Source organism: Pinus tabuliformis, chromosome 8 (genome assembly GCF_031772625.1).
Source record: "Pinus tabuliformis cultivar Carrire ecotype Pingquan chromosome 8, CPIR1, whole genome shotgun sequence".
Lineage (NCBI taxonomy): Eukaryota > Viridiplantae > Streptophyta > Pinopsida > Pinales > Pinaceae > Pinus > Pinus tabuliformis.
Window position 1 is genome coordinate 1,390,887,942 of NC_142294.1, and position 18,610 is coordinate 1,390,906,551.

Genomic DNA, 18,610 nt, shown 5'->3' on the forward strand with positions numbered 1-18,610 from the left:
AGATATATAATGTTCGTTCAACAGTGTCATAATGCCATTTCAACATTGAGATAATAGCTCACGCCTTCAGCATGCAAGTTTCCAGCCAAGCATTATGTTGAGAAATAGAAATGAAAGAATGTGAACCCATGGTTTCAAAAGAAATGCATGTGTTTGGATAGGAAATTTCATAAATCTTGCCTCCTGATAGATACATTACTCTATTTTCTCTCAAAATATATTCCCGCAAAAGCACAGGAGACATGTATTCATAGATACAGAGACATTTATTTATCCCTCCAAAGTATGAACTGTTATGTGTAAATCTTAAGAGTTGACATAGATACAGATTCTTGAACATCAGAAGGTAGAAGATAAAGAATTAATATTGGCTCCAAAACACAGCTTGCAAGAGCTACAGCTAATCTCATAATTATCGAATTTGAAGGATACTTCTGCTGAGTGTGACGTAATAGTTTCAAAACACCTCTATAAAGTGGCATCAAATTCCCCAACAGCATGGCATTTGCATTAAGTAGGTAGGCTCACCTGCATGTACAATTCTCTCACAGGCCATACAAAACATACAGGGATCCACATTTCTTGTTTGATTCTTGGAGGAAAGCAATGAGCCCTTGATTTTCTGTAAAACTACTCAGACAAATATTCATCTCCACTCAGGTTGTGATCAGTTTCTTCCACTCGCCCTAATTTATGTCTAGATCTATGAATGTCTTCATCAGATGCCATGCGCTTTGAACCACTGATATTTCCCACAGTATTTGCTTGGCCCTGAAAAAGGAAAAAAATTATAAAATATGTCTATCAACAAGAATAGAAAACAACCATAATTCAAGTGTAAAGTAAAAAAATTTGCAAGACAAATGAGAATGTAAATTCTCAAAATACTTGGGGCTCAATGAAAAAAAGAGGTATGTCTTCCCATTGGCCAATGTTGGTACTTGTGAACCCATCTTTCATGCAAAAAGTAGAGCAATAATAATCTTAAAGGAGTCCATTAGAAAACAAAATAATTCTAAAATTAGAACCTTAACTTTCAAGACTGAAACTGAGATTATTTTTTAACATTCATTAACATGTCAAGTAACGACCTAAACGTGAACTAACTAAATATATTTTTAATCACCAAGATTTCTTCCTAGTCCATTTATGATCATTTTATCACCTAATTACTTTGTTTGTTTCGCCACTTCACACAAAAATAAGCTCCCTTCATTTCATCTTTGCCACTAGCAATCACTTAATCTTTCCTTCAACAATATGATTATTCAATGTATATGGTATGTATAGTTGTACAGGTATAGTTTTACATGATTTTGCATAAAATGGAAGGAGAACATTCAGGCCCAAAACTAACACTGCTTGTCTAGATTTTAGATATGATTCAGCTAAACCCATAAAATATTGTGCACCATTGATGAAATCCAAATACAACACAAATACTTGCCAGATGACATTCACAAGAAGAAATATGAGAAATTGAACTGGACGAGCGAAGACAAAGACAGATCACAGAAGACAACAACAAAAAGTAATGTCGATTCTTTTCAACTTCATTTTAGCAGGTGTTAAGTTAAAGAGGCGAATGCATCTATATACAAATTGATAGACTATTACCTCCATAAGCCTTGCTCTACCAGTGTCTCGCTGTTCTTCCTCCTTTTGTGTAAGGGATCGATTCCTTATAGACACCCTTGAAGGTACCGGATACTGGCTTTCAATGTCATCATTAGACCTCCCCTCCTTTGACCTTCTCTTCTGTAGAACCAACTTTGTCGGAAGAGGCTGCATCAATATAAAAAAATACAAGTGTCTGCACCTGTCACTTATCTTTATACCAAACAACTAATCATATGCAATTGTCTCTTAATCATCTTTAAATCAAATGATCAACCATATTACCAGGTATCTGGCACCATCCTCGCCAAACACAAGAACATAAGTTACTGGAGAGTTAGCATCATCTGCACGCAACTGCACAAGCACAAAGGAAATTGTTTAGATCATTCCCAAAAAAATTCACATTTAACTATAACAGGTGTTAAAATAATATTGCAAGATGCTCTACATGAATACCCATGAAATGAAGAAGTCATTGATGATGCAAATAACTTGTGACTCTTTCTTTCAAAATTACACTGACCCATAACACCTTGTAAGAACTAGAACAATGAGTGCTTGGCCACATATAAAGAATCCACGTAAGTCAGATAAAATTTATGAAATTTTGATCCCCTCCTATTTCATGAAATTGATATTGATACGCACCTCCCAATGATATTCCCTTAACCATGTGTAGGACATCTCTTCATCATCTTCATCATACATATCCTTCATCAGCTGCCATTTATTGTGAAAATGAACTCCAGAATTGTTAGAGGAAAATCAATGTGATAAATCATAGAACAGATCAGCATAAAACCACTAAAAGAAGAAGCCAACCAGTAATACCTCCTCCACTGCAGGTACCATGTATGACAAAAACTTCTCTGGTTTGGTTGGATCTGAACCAGCATGAACAAAACTCTTCATGACAGCCTGAGTTCAGATGAAAATCAAGTGAGACAAGGCATAGGATTGGACTGTCATGATAATATCACACATAATTCGTTCTTATCATCAAAAATTAGAAGCGTTGTTTCTACATCTAAGAGCATAAAGCTACGATGGAATATCTTAACAACACACTCTGAGTTCACCTGCTCAAATAGAAATCTTACTCAATTTTACATGAGAGAGGTAGCAGCCACAAACAAGGCAGTGTTAGAAACAAGAGATGCACAGTATAGAAACAAGTTATCCAAATAACACTGTAAGATTATTGATGTTGCTACATTACAAAAGAAATCTCCAAAAATAATGCAAATAGTTACCAACTTTCAGCCTGTGACTTACACAAAATGCAAAAGATACCTTAAAGATGCCTCACAGAGCTGGGGACACTCATTTCAACCATTGGTATAGAAAATTGCTATTCATAACACACATTTAGACAACAACTATTCTGCACACTAAAACTAGTGTAATAGTCATGGCTTTTCTGATACATTAGAAGTTTTTGAGGACTTACAGATCTTATCTTATCACCATATTACTTGCTCCTCAAAACCATAATCCAACACTATAAGAAATATTATACCAACAAGAAACAGTTCCAAAGGAGCATCCAATTCAAGGTATAAAATAATCTAAAGTTCAATCATTACCCGTGACTCCACTTCATCGCGTACGGATGCTTCCAACTTGCTATAGTTCTCTGTATCAGCTGTTGCTTCACCATCAAATGTTGCAAGAACAAGTTGATCATCCCAACTGCTAATTCAATGTCCAGTTAGAGATATTCTTGGAAATGTGGCATAAACATAAAATTATTAGAAACAAAACAAAACTTCCTTGTGATCGCCATAATACATACCGATTAAAGTCTGGAAGGAGTGGAAGGATTTCCAATGGCTCAAGGCCAGGTTTAGTTTGATGCACTGGATGTAATTTGGATACCCGAAATGACTCTTCAATTGCCTGAATTTGTTGTTCCCTGTAAATAAGAAAACAAAGCAGAGGGTTGTATATCTTTACATCCATGGATTGGGCAGCCATAACCATCATTAAGAATATACTGCAAATAGAATTATCAATGCACCATGTGACCAGTTTCAAAATCTTTTCATATTAGAAAGCCATGTGTTTCATATTCACCTATTATTGAGACTCTCCAAAAAGATATTGCGTCCTTCCCTAGCTTCTCGCAAATCCTTAATTTGCCTTTCAGTTAAAGACTGCACATTACCAGAATTTCATAGATTAAAGTTTGTCAAATGCATCTCCTATAAAATTGGTTTCAAAAAACTATTCCAACAACCTAGGAAATCCTTTACATGATTAAAAAATAGACAGCTTTCAATACCTGCTTAGTAGATTCAAGGCTGATTGGAGAAATATATTGTGTTTTTACCAGCCAAGAAACACCTTTATCAGTAGGTCTATCCTTCTTCCTAATACCATCTAGTTTATTTGGTGTTTTCATTTCATCATCACGCAAAAGTTCCTCATCTTCTGGATCCATAGTCTGCTTTACCTTTGGGGGGCTGCAAGCCATAAATTACATAATCACTTAACAGTCGATAGTATAATTTGTGTAACACACAAAAAACACATATTTCTAAATTAAAAAAAAAAAATGTGCAGATTTATTACTTGTAGACACTGATGTCAAGGAGATCAAGGGGAATCCCAAGATCAGGCTCAACAAATAGCTTTGGTTTGTGTGTTTTCTCCAAAGATGTAATAGTGTATTTTACATATCTGAAAGCAAATTAAAAATCGTCATAACACATGATAAAAAAGAATATGACAGCAAACAATGTATTACATTATATACATTGACATTCTACTATTGAAACTTGGAGGTAGACACAACTTGAAATGATTAGTCATGCATATTTAAAACAACAATCCAGTAATAGTAAAAAATTTCAACAATTAGAAAATAAAAGCTAAATGTGACTTGCCGATCTTTATTTGTGCTGATGGATAACAATTTTGGTTGTGCTGTTGGATCTGGCAGCTCATTTCTAAATCTGCAAACAAAACAAAAAGAATATTAATATCGTCAAGACTCAAGACAACAACTAATTTGGCTCCTATTATTTTCTTTAAATGAATCTACAGCTCCAGATATTGATAACTCTTGGGTTACTTTTGGTGATTACACTGAATATTCTCCTTGTTTTACCTTGACCCTTTTAAATTTGTCAGAGATGGAAAACAAAACAAGAATATTAATATAGTCAAGACAACAACTAATTTGGCTCCTATTTTTTTTTTTAAATGAATCTACAGCTCCAGATATTGATAACTCTCGGGTTACTTTTGGTGATTACACTGAATATTCTTCTTGCCTTACCTTGACCCTTTTAACTTTGTCAGAGATGGAAGGTTCTAACAATAGAACAAAGAAAAAAAGGTTAAAACCTACAAGATTAAAACCCTTGTGTAGTTAGCACCATAAGAGGAAAACCCTTATGTACAACATTTCAAAAAAGTGAAACTGGCCTGTGAACACCAGAATAAAAGAAGAGGAATATTTTGTTGGACTCCTAGTTATTTAATCAAATATAAGAAGAGGATGTCATTTAATCAATAAAACTTTAACAAGCAAGTGAATGCATCTGAAAAAACAAATGGATAATTACATAGAAGGGCAAAGGAAAACAATGTTCCTAGCTCAACAATGTACCTAAAATTCAAATTTTCCATATGTAGAACACTTTAAATTGAAAACATGTAACATAGAAAAATTAAACAAACAGAGAATGACAGCTTACAAGTTTTCGATCACTGAATTTTATTTGTTTAAGATTTCACACATATCAGTGTGCGAATTTTATTTGTTTAAGATTTCACACATTTCAGTGTGCGAATTTTATTTGTTTAAGATTTCACGCATATCAGTGTGCTGACCCTAGCCACTCTCCAAATCAACTCCATTAACCAAAAAAAGAGTTGGGGTAAGTGGTAAATTTCACCTTTGCATAACCTGAAGAGAAGACAGAACATACTCATACAAGCATTGACTCATAACAAAAGCGGAGAGGAACAATTATTAGTTAGATGATTAAAAATTGAAACATGCCTCCAGTAAAATCCCTAGGAATGAATAGTCTAGATTCTAGGATAGAAACTCTCATTGCACTTCATTGCTCTTCCCTGATGATGGGTGTTAGTTTCTGATCAGTAACTACCCTGAACTTGAAGCCACTTTGGCAACTAGGGTCAAGTTGGCTAAAGAAGTCATCAAAGAGGTTTAGAAAGTTCCATTTACTTGGTTAGTTTTATCTCTGTTTCGACTCTCGAGTTGGCAAATGGGGGAACTTGGTAGGGAGAAGAGAAAGTCAGAGAATAAGAGGAAGAGAGGATGCAAGACACAGACCAATAGAAGTTGAAGAAAATGGCAGAGGGGAAATAAAAACTGCAGTCACAGCAAGATGCAGCAGTGGGCAGAGTGAGTAAATTTTGCTTGCTGCCAACTTCAGGGCACAAGAAGATTATGATTTATCTAAGATAATTCCCTGTAAACATACTCTGTGAAGTAATCTTCCCTTCATTAATCTATCCCTGGAGTTTTCTCCTAAAGGGGGGTCTTCTCTAGTTATCAATCTGCTATGTATAAATGAAGGTGTGAAGTCTTATGTATTTCCATTGCTCACCATTTCCCTTTCTTTAGCAGAAAGATTGATTTCGTATTTAAATTAGCATGACAAAGCCTATCCACCATCAATCCCTGATATATTTCATGAATATATAGATTTCTTGGCAATAATATTGGGAAAAACATCCAATTTTAAGCACCATCTGAACATCTGAAAAATTGGTAGAACCTATGTTACTTGGGAGCGGGAGCGAAAACGGGAGCGGGAGCGGGAGCAGGGAGCGGGAGCGAAAACAGGAGCGGGAGCAACCATTTTCAAAAGCCCCTGGTTTGGGAGCGAATCCTGGAGCGATTTTTTAAAAATATATATATATTTTATATTTTTTAATTTTTGACACATATATGTCAACAAAAACATGTAGAATGATGAATTAGATATAAAAAACATAAAAAAACATAGATTGAACCATATAACAACAATCATCTAGAAGTTATGATCTTCATCAACCACGTCCGCAAGTTAGTAACATAGTAACATACAACATATTGAGTCTCATGATTCATCAATCTTAAAGTTTCAAGCTTTCAAAATCCAATATATAACATTTATCATCATTGATCACCAAAATTGTACTTGTAAGCTAAGTGTAACCATTACAACAAATAATATCTAACATGAAATGAAATGTTATAAAATGAAATGAAATGAAACAACTTTCAACTTTCATGAAGCATCATATTCATAATTCATTACTAATGAGTTATAATTGCCAACTTCAAACTTAAATTGTCATATATTGTTTAAAATTTAAATAAATATCATAATAAATATGAAAGAGTCAATAGTTATAAAAGCTACTAGAAACTAGAAAAGAGAAGTAAATCTATTATCTATTTCTTATGCTTGGGCCTCTTGCCACCACGAGAAATGTCTAATTTTTTAGTCTTGTTGGAAAATCAGGATCTTTGTCATTAATATCACCCTCTAAGCATTAACATAAGATAGAAAAAGCATAGCATGTCAAGTCAAGATTTTGTTTGAGTGATGCGTACATTTTTAGGAGGGTCATGATAGAGGAGTTCGACAACCAATGTCACTAACATCAAGGTACATAGAGGGATTGGTGCTCTTGATTAAATACGAGTTCCATACCCTAATACATGACAAAATTCAATGGAAACATTGCCCCCCAATCCTGAAATCCTGAAAAACTGATAAGTCTGCTAGATTTTGAATGAAATCTAAAATTCTACTTTCTCCATATGAAATCCAATGAGGACGAAACCACTCTCAAACATCCTGAGTCATTTCATGGTAATGTTAAAAATTTAAGTAAAAGGATGAAACATCCTTTTACTTTGAGAATTTAGCATTACCATGAATAGCGTATCAATACTAGGGCCTAGACTTGATCATTAAGCTGCCCCACTCAAAAACTATTTGTTTCTTTCAAAAAAAATTGCATTTCGAACATTAATACAAAAAATAAAGGCAAAACACTCCCAAAAACGCTCCCGAAAAGGCAGGGAGCGAAAAAAATTTAGGGAGCGCGCTCCCAACCCGCTCCCGAGTCGCTCCCGCCCGGAGCACGGATTGGGAGCGGGAGCGGGGGGGGCGCTCCCCCGCAACATAGGGTAGAACCAACGCAAAAATTGATTCATACTATGTTCTAAGTTATAACATGAACTGTTCTGTTCCTAAATCAAAATCATTTCTCTCACATCCACTAAGCCCCTGGCAGAAATACCAACACAAGACCTGAATTATCAGCGCTGGGGACACTCCTATTTGCTATAAACAAAGGCATAACTAAGATTCAAGTGATGGTGGACTCAAAAACAGTGATTTGGTAGACCTGTAAGCCTGGGCCATTTGCTCTGGGACATTCTCTCCTCCCAGCAATCTTTTCAGTAGTATTCCTTTCAAGTACATATACAGAGAACTGAATCAAAAAAGCCCATGAGCTTTCAAAGGAGACACTTTCAATGCCCTCAGGATTTTTCGGCCTATAACAAATTCCAGGATGTTCAAGAGTCTGATGCTATGGAGTTTCACTGTTAAGTTATCTTGCTCGTATGACTCAGCTATATGTTTAGTTTCAATGACTGTTATACTTTTGTATTTTTGCTGTCACAAATCCCTTTGTAGGGTATGGTCATAGTTTGTTTTTATTTGTACTAGTTTCCAATATGATCAGTAAAGAAACGTTACTTAAGCTTTTTTGAGCAATGATGCCAGTTTTCTGAAATATGAAGAATGGCAGGACAATCTATGGACTGTAAACATTATAGTCTGTTGTCAGCAAGAAGGAGAGAGTCTCCTCAGTTCTCGTTTGTCAGGTTCAGCATTTTAGTCTGTTGTCAGCAAGAAGGAGAGGGTCTCCTCAGTTCTCATTTGTCAGACTCAGCAGTTTGTGACCAGTCTATTTGGACAGTAACATGTATAATCTAATATGTGGTTATAATGAATTTTTTCTTTGCAAAAAAACAGTTATATGACATGAACTGTATATACTAATGGTTATGCCCTGTTATGGCGATTCTCATAATGTTAGCTTAGAAAAAGGTCTCCTGTAACAGCCATTGAATTGACAAGATATGGGGCATTGTTACTATACCTTGTTTTGGACATCTTCACAGTCTGGGTTTATCTATTTGGCTTTGTCATTACCTTCCCAGTATTGAGAGGTATCCCCAGAAGAGGTTTCCCATTTGCGATCAAACTCAGTAAAAAACTTGCTAGCATTAAAACAACAGTCTCTTGCTTCGCTAGACTGATGAGTTATAAGCATGCAGAATGGTGATTTAGTTGTCAAAAATATCAAAACATGGATTCTTGCAGTGGATTAAAGCATCAACCACTTAGTACATCAATAACATCAACCATCTAGTACAGATAACTTATAGCACTCTGCCAAATGACCAACCATAAGTTTCAACTTTCAACAGATAACACTTATCATCAACAAGCTGTAACAGATAACATCAACCATGAAATAAAACAGGGCATCATGAGAAAAGAGTTGTAAAAAGCAGTCGGCAGTCCAAACTTCAACTGTCATGTGATGTTTACAAAATAGGCCATAATAACAACAAATAATTCTATGTTCTACAAACAAGCAATTCTACCACTAATAACTACTATCTACTGAACTTTCTTAAGCCTATTGCCACGAGCATTTCCAATTTCTTCTCCCATGGTTTAGTAGCAATAAGAATTGTTGTGGGAGTACAGTGAATCGTTCTCGGAGTGCAGAGATTGTTCAGGGAGCAGGAAGGCCATAGGGTGCAGCTAAGACCAGTTAAATCCCAAAACACAACATATGCAATTTGAAGATCTGAGAAAGCTTACATCAATCTAGAAGAGGAACCTTCTAAGAAAACTCCGGGGACCTTAACTATATGGAGACAAATATATACGAATATATTATTAAATCAGTGTCCACAAAAGAAACACATACACACATGGTTGGCCCACACCTCTGGAAGACAAGACAAGACTATCTCATACAAGCCTTTTGACATGTAAATGAAATTCATACATGCAAATTTGCAAAATGTAAAGCCAAGTGTCCTGGCCATTCTCATAATATAAAATTTTCATCCTAAGCCATGAATCCATGGCATTCTGACGATATTAAATTTTAAGGTTAAGCCATGAATCCTTGGCATGCTCATGATATAAAGTTTTCATCTTACATAGCACGGTCATTTGAGACATGGTGAAGTTTATTTGACTATGTAGTCTATTGAGAGGCAAATTTTAATCCTTGAGCTTCAGTCTACTGTTGATTGTCAAGCAGTTCAAAACGTATAGTGCAGAATAAAGAGGGGGAAATAGTACCGAGAAGGTTCTGAGACTTTTCATGAATGAAATGTCGTTATCTAGTGTCCAAAACAAACTATTTAAATCCATAACAATGCCAAAACTTCATGCTAAATTAATGCGGACTTACTTTAGTTTACATAAGAATGTGGTCGGTTTCTTGAGTTTATTATCGATCTTCTCAGCACCTACATACTGAGGTTTCCTTTCCACCCTGCCATCTCCTCTTGGTGTTGATCCGGCTGTAACTTTTGCTGGCTGTAAAGAAGATCCCAACTGGTTTTTTCGCAGGAGAGCAGCATTGGCCTCTTTTTCACGCCGTTGTTTTTCTTCTTCTTTCCTCTGCTCATATTCTCTTTTCTTCCGCAACCGCTTCTCCTCCTCTGTCTCACCCCTGTTCGGTTCTGCCGATTGGGGTCCACCAGGCATTTGAGGGGGTTTAGCAGCAGAAGGCAATGATGGAGTCCTATGCTTACTAGGAGTCATCAAAGGCTTGGCCTGAGCAGAACCAGACGAACCCCACCCACTTCCTGAAACATTTGTTTCTTTGGGAGGTGCTCGGATTCCATGATTAGGCACAGCAGCAGGAGGCTGAATTTCCTTGTGCTGCTTAACTGGATTAGAATTAGGAAGATTAACAGAGGCTGAGGCTGATGAGTTGGGCTGAGGGGGTGGAGGAGGTGGTGGCAGTGAGGAAGATGGTAGCGGTGGTGGCGGTGGGGAAGAAGGAGGAGGCGGAGGCGGAGGGGACGATGGGCGATCGTGGGAAGGAGGAGGCTGGGCTGGAGGTGCAAAATGGGAGAATTGAGAAGTTGGGTAGTAAGGAGGATGGTGATGAGGAGGCTGAGGCTGAGATGGGTGGTGTTGATGTGGTGGTGGCGGTGGTGGTGGGGGCTGAGAGTTCTGTGGAGGAGGTGGTGGAGGAGGTGGATATGAAGAAGCTCTGGGCGGAAAACCGTGCTGCTGCTGGGGCTGTTGGGGCTGCGGAGGTGGAGGAGCAGCACTAGGGGGTGGCGCACCGTAAGGGCCTTGAACCATGTGGGCAGATCCATAACCATGGTGGATATTGTTAGGGCGAATTGGGTTGTAAGGAACGGGACCTGGAGGCCCTATTCCTGCATATGGGGGATGGTGAATGGGGGGAGGAGGGGGAGCGAAATTGTGATGCCCATGCCCACCATACTGACCCTGCTGAGGAGGAGGTGGAGGAGGTGGAAGTTGGGTTTGATTCTGTCTGTATGATCCCTGTGGAGGAGGCCTTCCAGGTCCATTGTTCTGGTAAATCGATGCCATTCTACTCTGTTTTTCTTCTAAACTATCAAAATGGGCTGACTGTCAATATTAAAAATAGAACAAAGGAAAATAAAAATCCGGCACCTGAGTAAGTTGAGGCTATCGACTGAAACTGAAACCTCCCGCCTCTTCCACCCCAAAACAACCTGCCATGCGAACTTGATGTCTTAGCCTCTTTTTGGGGGTTTCTTTTTCCTGCTCGCGTAACTTTTCTTGAGAGAAGTTGATTACAGAGATTATCTTGGCAAAAGAATCGAAGAAAAAGCTGTTAACGGTGCTTATGATGTAAAACTGCTTAATGCCTTCTTCCGTGAAAGAGAACTGATGGTCCGCAATGCCATACGCCCTGGGCCATTACAAAATTGTTCCATAAGTTGGCCATCCCATCCAAAGCCTTTTTGTGTCTATCTCACACTTCTTGCTTCTCCAAAAGAAATGAGGTGCACTCCTGAGGTCACATAGGACATATATGATCTAATGTAATATTTATAAATTATTTAAAATTAAATAAGAAAGTTAAAAAAGAGTTTATAAAATTATTTATTTTGTAAATTCAGTAATATAATTTTCCATTTCTTTTTAATATAATTATTTTTTAGTGATTACACCTATTACATAGTGTTATTTTAGAAATCTCTAACAATATAATTATTTGTTTATTGTATAATTGCAGTAAGTTTAACCATAAAGAATATGTGTTTAACCAAAAAAGTTATAAATTTAAATAGAGAGAGAAAAGAATAGGTACCTCCATAAATTTTGGTAGTCAAATCCCTACGTGAAAAAGATAAATTCATTGTTTTCCTAATAAAATAAATTTAAATCCTAGAATAGGTACACCTCCATAAGTTTTGGTAGTCAAATCCCTACATAAAAAAATAGATTCATTATCTTCCAAATAAAAAAAGTCATAGGCCAATTTGTGACCTTAAAATTATATTATTATCATTGTTACTATTATTATTATGATTATGAACCTAATTAAAATTATTTTAACTTGATATCTTAAAATTAAAATGTTTAAGTTTTAAATTTTTAAATCTTTTTGTACTTCATAGATTTAGGATTTAAACCAATTTATACTTAAATATTAATGATGGTTAGTTGGGGGGAAGATCAATCGAATTTGGATAGGAGAATTCGGGATTTCGACGGATCCGCGATCGATTCCGGAGATGGCCCCAACTGCTCGCGTCCGCTGCTCCTTGGGCTCTCTACAGGGTACAGCGCAAGGAGGATCCAGATCTATAGACGACCGTCCGCCTCTACAATCCCTGGCACAAAGGAACCCGGATCTAAACGACCCTTCTGTCCGCCAAGATCTGACAGACACGCTTAACACCCAGAAGACGAAGAGCGCAGACAATCATTGGGTTGAAACAAGCGGTCCGAACGGCCATCCAGGACACCACCAGGACCCAGCTGACGAGAACAAGCTCGGCGGAGAAGCGGTCTTCTGCAATAAAGGAACTCGCAGGGAGGAAAATCGTAAATTTTGTCTAAGGTATGGAACCCCTTTCAGTGAATATCAGAACCCTACTCTGTCTATTATTGGCGCAGATCTGGTTTCCCTCCTACCATGGAGCTCCAAACTGGAGTCTTTCCCACCGATCCGTGGCATTTTGTACAGAGCATGCCCTGAACTAACAGATCTAGGCCCTAATATGGCATATCGACCCTATTTTGTCCCGATCCAGGGGAATATGCGCAGATCGAGACCTGGGTTCGTCGAACCAGATACCAACATGGCAGATCGGACACATATGATGAATCGGACACAAACCATAACAGATCTGGTCGCCCATCCATTGATATGGGACAGGCAAAAGCCACAGAACAAAATCTCTGCATCAGATCCATCAATTACAAGAGCTGGAACTCCAGCAAGAGGATTCCAAGTATTTATAAAACTACCTGAAGGAAAATCGAAATTTATCTGGGTTCAAGAATCGAATACTGTCAAGCAAGTGCAGGAAATGATCATGAAACAATTAGGATTCCCCATCAGATCACAAAATCTGATATATGAGGGCAGAGCTCTTCAAGATACTAAATATCTCTGGGAATATCAGATTAAACCCCTGTCAACAATCATACTCAATCTGAGATTGAGAGGGGGAGCATCTGTAAATGGCAGAAACAATAATAGAGCTGAAGGGAGTGGCACAGGTGCAGGGAAAAAACCAGGTAACACCTCCTTCAAAGACATCCTCCAAGGGAAAAACAAAGAAGGAACAACGCCAAATCAAGCAGGGATGGTCGCCAGGCCATATATTGTGGAACAGCTGGATCATACCCCAGTATATAACATAGATACACCAGAAACAGAGGAGTACTGCAATATATATGAAAGGCAAGCAGTTATATGCAGATTTAACAGCTTCTGGCCCAAACCAATTGATTTATTCCACTGGATCTTCACGAACTGGACCATGCAATGCGAAATACACCTCTGTTCCAAAGGATTCTTTATAGTAAATTTCTTATCAGCAGCTGACAGGGACACAGTAATGCAGGAGGGACCTTGGTTCTGGGGATCCACAGGACTCTTCATCACACCTTGGTTTCCAGAATTTGACGCAAACACAATGGTTGTTACAAAAATGCCAGTTTGGGTGCGTCTACACAACCTCCCAATACATCTCTGGACTGATCAAGTACTAGCTGGAATTGGAAATACCATCGGACGCTACATCAAATGGGACACACAGCGATTGGAGGAAAGAATTTACACATATGCTCGGATATGTGTGGAAGTAGACCTCAGCAAAGGCCTGCCAGACCAGATTCAGCTAAAGCATGGACAGAGGAGCTGGACTCAAGGTTTAGACTTCGAAAACACTGCCTTCAGATGTCGAATATGTAGACAAACAGGACACCTGCAAAGCACATGTCCAGCAGCCAAAAAAGACAACCGAAGAAAGAAGAAAACAGAAAAACAAGTGAAGGGATGGCAATTCTCCTCACCTGATTCAGATGACGAAGAGGAAGAAGAGATGGAGACCACAAATCCCAAACAGCCCAGCCAGACGAACGAAGTACCAACAGCGGAAGACAAAAGACCACAGGAACAATCAGAAGTAACACAGGCAAATACAATTGATACTATGGACATGAGCAGAAACAAACGACATCACATATCAGATTCTTCAGACTCTGATAAAGAAAACCCTCAACCTGTGGCTGAAACTGCACTGGCATTGATAAGTCCAACAGAACCACAGGGGGTTTGGAAAAAAGTTGAGAAGAAAAAGGGGCGAAAACTATGATTTTCCCCCACATGTACATAATCACATATGCATAACATGATGTTTTCTTGCACTTGTACACCCTGCGTGGTGTTGACGGATCACTGCTTTTTTAAAAAAGCACCATTTTTTACGGATCACTGTTTTACAGCATATGCCGATGGCATCTACAACATGTAATTTTTCAATATTAATGAAAGATTACGATTTTTCCAGGGGAAAAAAAAATTAATGATGGTTAGTTATTAAAAATAATGTTTTCAATTGCTCACGAGGTGTAGAATAAATGGTGACAAGGTGCTCTATTAAGACACTCAGTGGTGAAAAGGTTACCGATTCAAAACTCCATGGGCGAAAAACTAATCATACTAAGGGATGGTGTGGCCTAGGCTAGGTGCGGTCTTGGGTGTTTTGACAGCTTAGATGCCCCTGGGTGGTAGCTACTTAGGCCACAGGTTACGTGTGTCAGTCATCTCATGACTCACATTACCTAACAAACAAACAAACAAATTAATGTTTCAATTAAAAAATTCAAAATATTTAATATATATATAAAAGGTTAAATAAGATGTGTGGCCTCGTGAAGGCGCAATGGAAATAGAGGCGGACGGTCTCAAAGGTGGGTCGGGGTTTTCATTGAAGTTTTTTACTGAACCCATGAGTGGATAGTGTCACTGTGTTGACTGTTACCTGGTTTTCTCCTATGGCCTTGGGGTTATACGTTAGTCGCTTTTTATATTATCATTACCTCACCCGATGCGTTCTTGTCGCTAACTGTCGCTGTCTATCGAAGGTTTTAACTTCTTTACTGAGTGTTGGAAGGGTGGTCTACCCTTGGTCATCACGAGGTTTGGTGACACTGTCAGCGACTGAGGACATCCGGGTATTTGGTCTGAATGGTTACAGTTTTTCCCCTCGAAGGTATCCGAACTGTCGGTTTCAGCTTTGGGTTGCTCTCTAACCCTGGTTAGTGGGTAGAAGGGTTCATTTATGGGTTTCTTGGAACGGCCCTGCTATTTTCTACGGCTGCAGATAGTTGAATGGAAGAACAGCTTCTTGATTATTCCTCAGACTCACTGGCTCCAGAAGACATCTGGGTCAACTACTCACACCCGTCATTTGTCAAGCCTGCACTGGAAGGTAACCGCTTACCGGGTCCACAAGTCATGGAACTTACCTCACTCTTGAATGAAATGGAGGTCTCTCTTCAGGACTTGGGTAACCCTCAACTGGTGGTGGTTGCGTCAGGAGGTCTTTTTAGTTTGGGCGAGGATGCTGAATCGCCCTTTCTTTCCATCCCCTCACCCTCTGAACTCCAAGAGTGGTCTCGGGCTCTTCCGACTCTCTCAATCCCTCAAAGTGGCGCAGGTGTCTCGGCGGTGGGGTATAGTGGTTCTCACCTCGGTTCTCAAGGGTATGATGCACATGCAGGTCTCCTGGGCTCGATGCCTATAAGCTCAGCTCACCTTCCCTTGGTTATGGCTCCTCCCTTAGGGTTTTTCAATGGTATTGCAAGGCTTGACATAAGCTCCGAGGAAAACAGGTCCTCGGACTCAGACGAGAACGTTCCAGAGGAGGGCGCCCAGGCCGCTCATCCACCAAAACAACGAGAAAAGAGGAAGTCAAAGCACTCCAAGATCCGAGAAAGAGATAAACACCTGGTTTTCGGGGAAGGCATTACAATGGCTCAGGCAGCCCTAACGGAGAGCACAGTGCTCGTGGGTAGGGTTAGAGGCAGAAATTACACGTCGGCATGGCAGCGGAAATGGACCGCGGAGGTATGGGGTAATCTACTGGCGCAACTACTTGGTATCATCACCCTGTCTCGGGGGTGGTTTGCCCTTATCTTCTCTCAGCCAGTCTAGGTCGATTGGGTGCTGACGAGATACTGGCATATCAAAATGACCCCAGTGCTGCTAAAGAGATGGTCTTTGTTGTTCGACCCAAATAAAGAAAACCTGGGTGTTGGTCCAATATGGGTTTGCCTGCTAGGTCTTCCACTCCAGTTTTGGGTAGAGGAGGTCTTCAGGGTCATTGGTGATGATTTAGGGGTGTACCTTGACCACGATAGGGCTTATCAGGACACAGGCTGCTTGGCTTTGGCTCACATTTTGGTGCACCTTGACACCAGAGAGGGACTGGTGGAGAGCTATCTGCTCCAGATGGGGGACATTACGCACAGGCATATTCTTGACTATGAGGGCATCCCTTTCCGTTACTGAAGGTGCCACGAGGTGGGTCATTTGTACAAAGATTGCCCTCTTTTGTCCGGGGCACATCACGATCCTCCCAAAACTTTGGTTTCGACTAGCACTCAAACGGTGGAGTCAGACTTCCCTTCACTGGAAGTGCCCCTTATGTATATGGAGTTGCAGATGCAGGGAGTGAAGGAACCCACCACTCAGCTAGCCACTTTGACAATTGCGACTCCTCTTACCAGCACATGGGCTAGAGACTCGACTTTTACGAACACTTCTTCCCCCCCCCCCCCCCACCCTTCTCCTCTATTTTCAAGTGAATGCATTGTTTTTGAATTTTTTTCTGCTTTTATTTACTCGTCTGTGTCTCTCTCTGAGGTTAGCAAGTTGTGCTCCCCTGTGTGTATGATTCTATCAGCCCCTCCCTCCTACCCTGAATCCTCTCACGCTACCAGCTCGATGCAGTCTGATCCTAGTCGGGGGGGCAGCCCGACTTCCAGTGGTTCACACCGGTACTTCCTCCGCTCTCTCCCTGCCTCTCAAACCTCGGCTTTTGGTTTGGAAGCAAATCCTCTACCCCCCATCCCCTTAACCTCCCCGCGCCCCCCCCCCCCCCCCCCACACACCGTGGCAGACAATCTAAAATCTCCAAGGCTATTAAGAGGGTGGGTGTAGAAGTGGCCTCAGGGGTGCAACACCCCATCGATTGGGTCCTTAGAGCAAAGGGTAACCCACTCATCAATCATCCATGAAGTGCCTCTCCTTCAACTACAGAGGCTTAGCCAGCACAAAAAAAAAAAACAAAACAAAAACAAAAACAAACAAAAGCAAACGAACAAAAAAAACAAAACAAAACAAAACAAACAAACAAACAAAAACAAAAAACCAAAAAAACAAAACAAAACTAGCTTTAAAGAGGCTTTGTCTGTCGAAGAGATTCAATGACATATTTTTGCAAGAAACTCTGGGTGAAGGGAGTATGGTTAAAATATTGATTATGAGTTTCCTACCAGACTGGGATTTCCACTTCCTAGATGTAAGGGGACGATCTGGAGGCTGTGCATTGAGCATTAATAAAATAACCCTAAATCTACACAATGCTTGGGGAGGGGAGGGATTTCTGGGTGCTGACATTACCTCCTTGGAGCTAAACAGGCCTTTCAAGCTCATCAACATTTATGGGCCTTGTCACAACAGGGAACATTTTTGGAACAACCTCATGGATGCTGACTTTATGCAAGCTAAAAACCTGATTATAGGAGGAGACCTAAATTTCTCCTTAGGGTTGGCCGAATCTTGGGGTAGCAGGGCCCAATGTGATCACCTCTCAGCCTATTTCAAAAATCTGTTGGATTCACATGAGTTCCTTTCCATTGACTCCGCCAAGATCCTGTCGACCTGGAGAAATAGAAGAACTGGTGATGGGGCACTAGCTAGGAGGCTAGACCGTTTTCTGATTAAGGCCCCGCTCCTCGCCAGTTTGAACCTCTTTCAATAGTGTGTGGGTTCGGGTGGGATCTCAGATCATTCCCCCATTTTTTTTGGAGATTAGGGATAATAATTTCAAACCCCCGGAACCCTTCAAATTCAACCCGACTTGGTTACTTGAAGCATATTTCCACAAATTAGTTATTGATTCTTGGATTCACTATCAGTTGGATGACCAATTCTCCCCGACTGTGGTTTTTTCCAACAATTTGGCTTGCATTAAATAAAAAACTATCATCTGGGCAAAGGAAAAACGGAGGAAAGATGAGGCCGATCTCCTTGGGATTGAGGCAGCCCTCAAAAATCTGGAAGCCTCGGGGATTGCTTGTTTTGCTTCGGAGGGAACAAAGGCCCAGTTAACCCACCTGGAATCAGAAAGAATTAGATTATTGAGACAGAAAGAAGAACA

General features: G+C 39.7%; 1 protein-coding gene across 1 annotated transcript; it reads right to left on the minus strand.

Annotated features, from left to right (window-relative positions):
• Positions 1-395: 395 nt before the first annotated feature.
• LOC149240746 (uncharacterized) lies at positions 396-11,701 on the minus strand. The gene is made up of 12 exons (XM_089373802.1): positions 10,105-11,701; positions 4,509-4,577; positions 4,195-4,302; positions 3,905-4,085; positions 3,697-3,776; positions 3,416-3,535; positions 3,207-3,312; positions 2,452-2,538; positions 2,269-2,340; positions 1,903-1,974; positions 1,618-1,785; positions 396-771 (listed from the first exon to the last, which is right to left on the minus strand). Exons 1-12 carry the CDS (start codon positions 11,265-11,267, stop codon positions 631-633), a joined length of 2,367 nt encoding a protein of 788 aa, XP_089229928.1. The 5' UTR covers positions 11,268-11,701; the 3' UTR covers positions 396-630.
• Between the last annotated feature and the right edge of the window lie 6,909 nt (positions 11,702-18,610).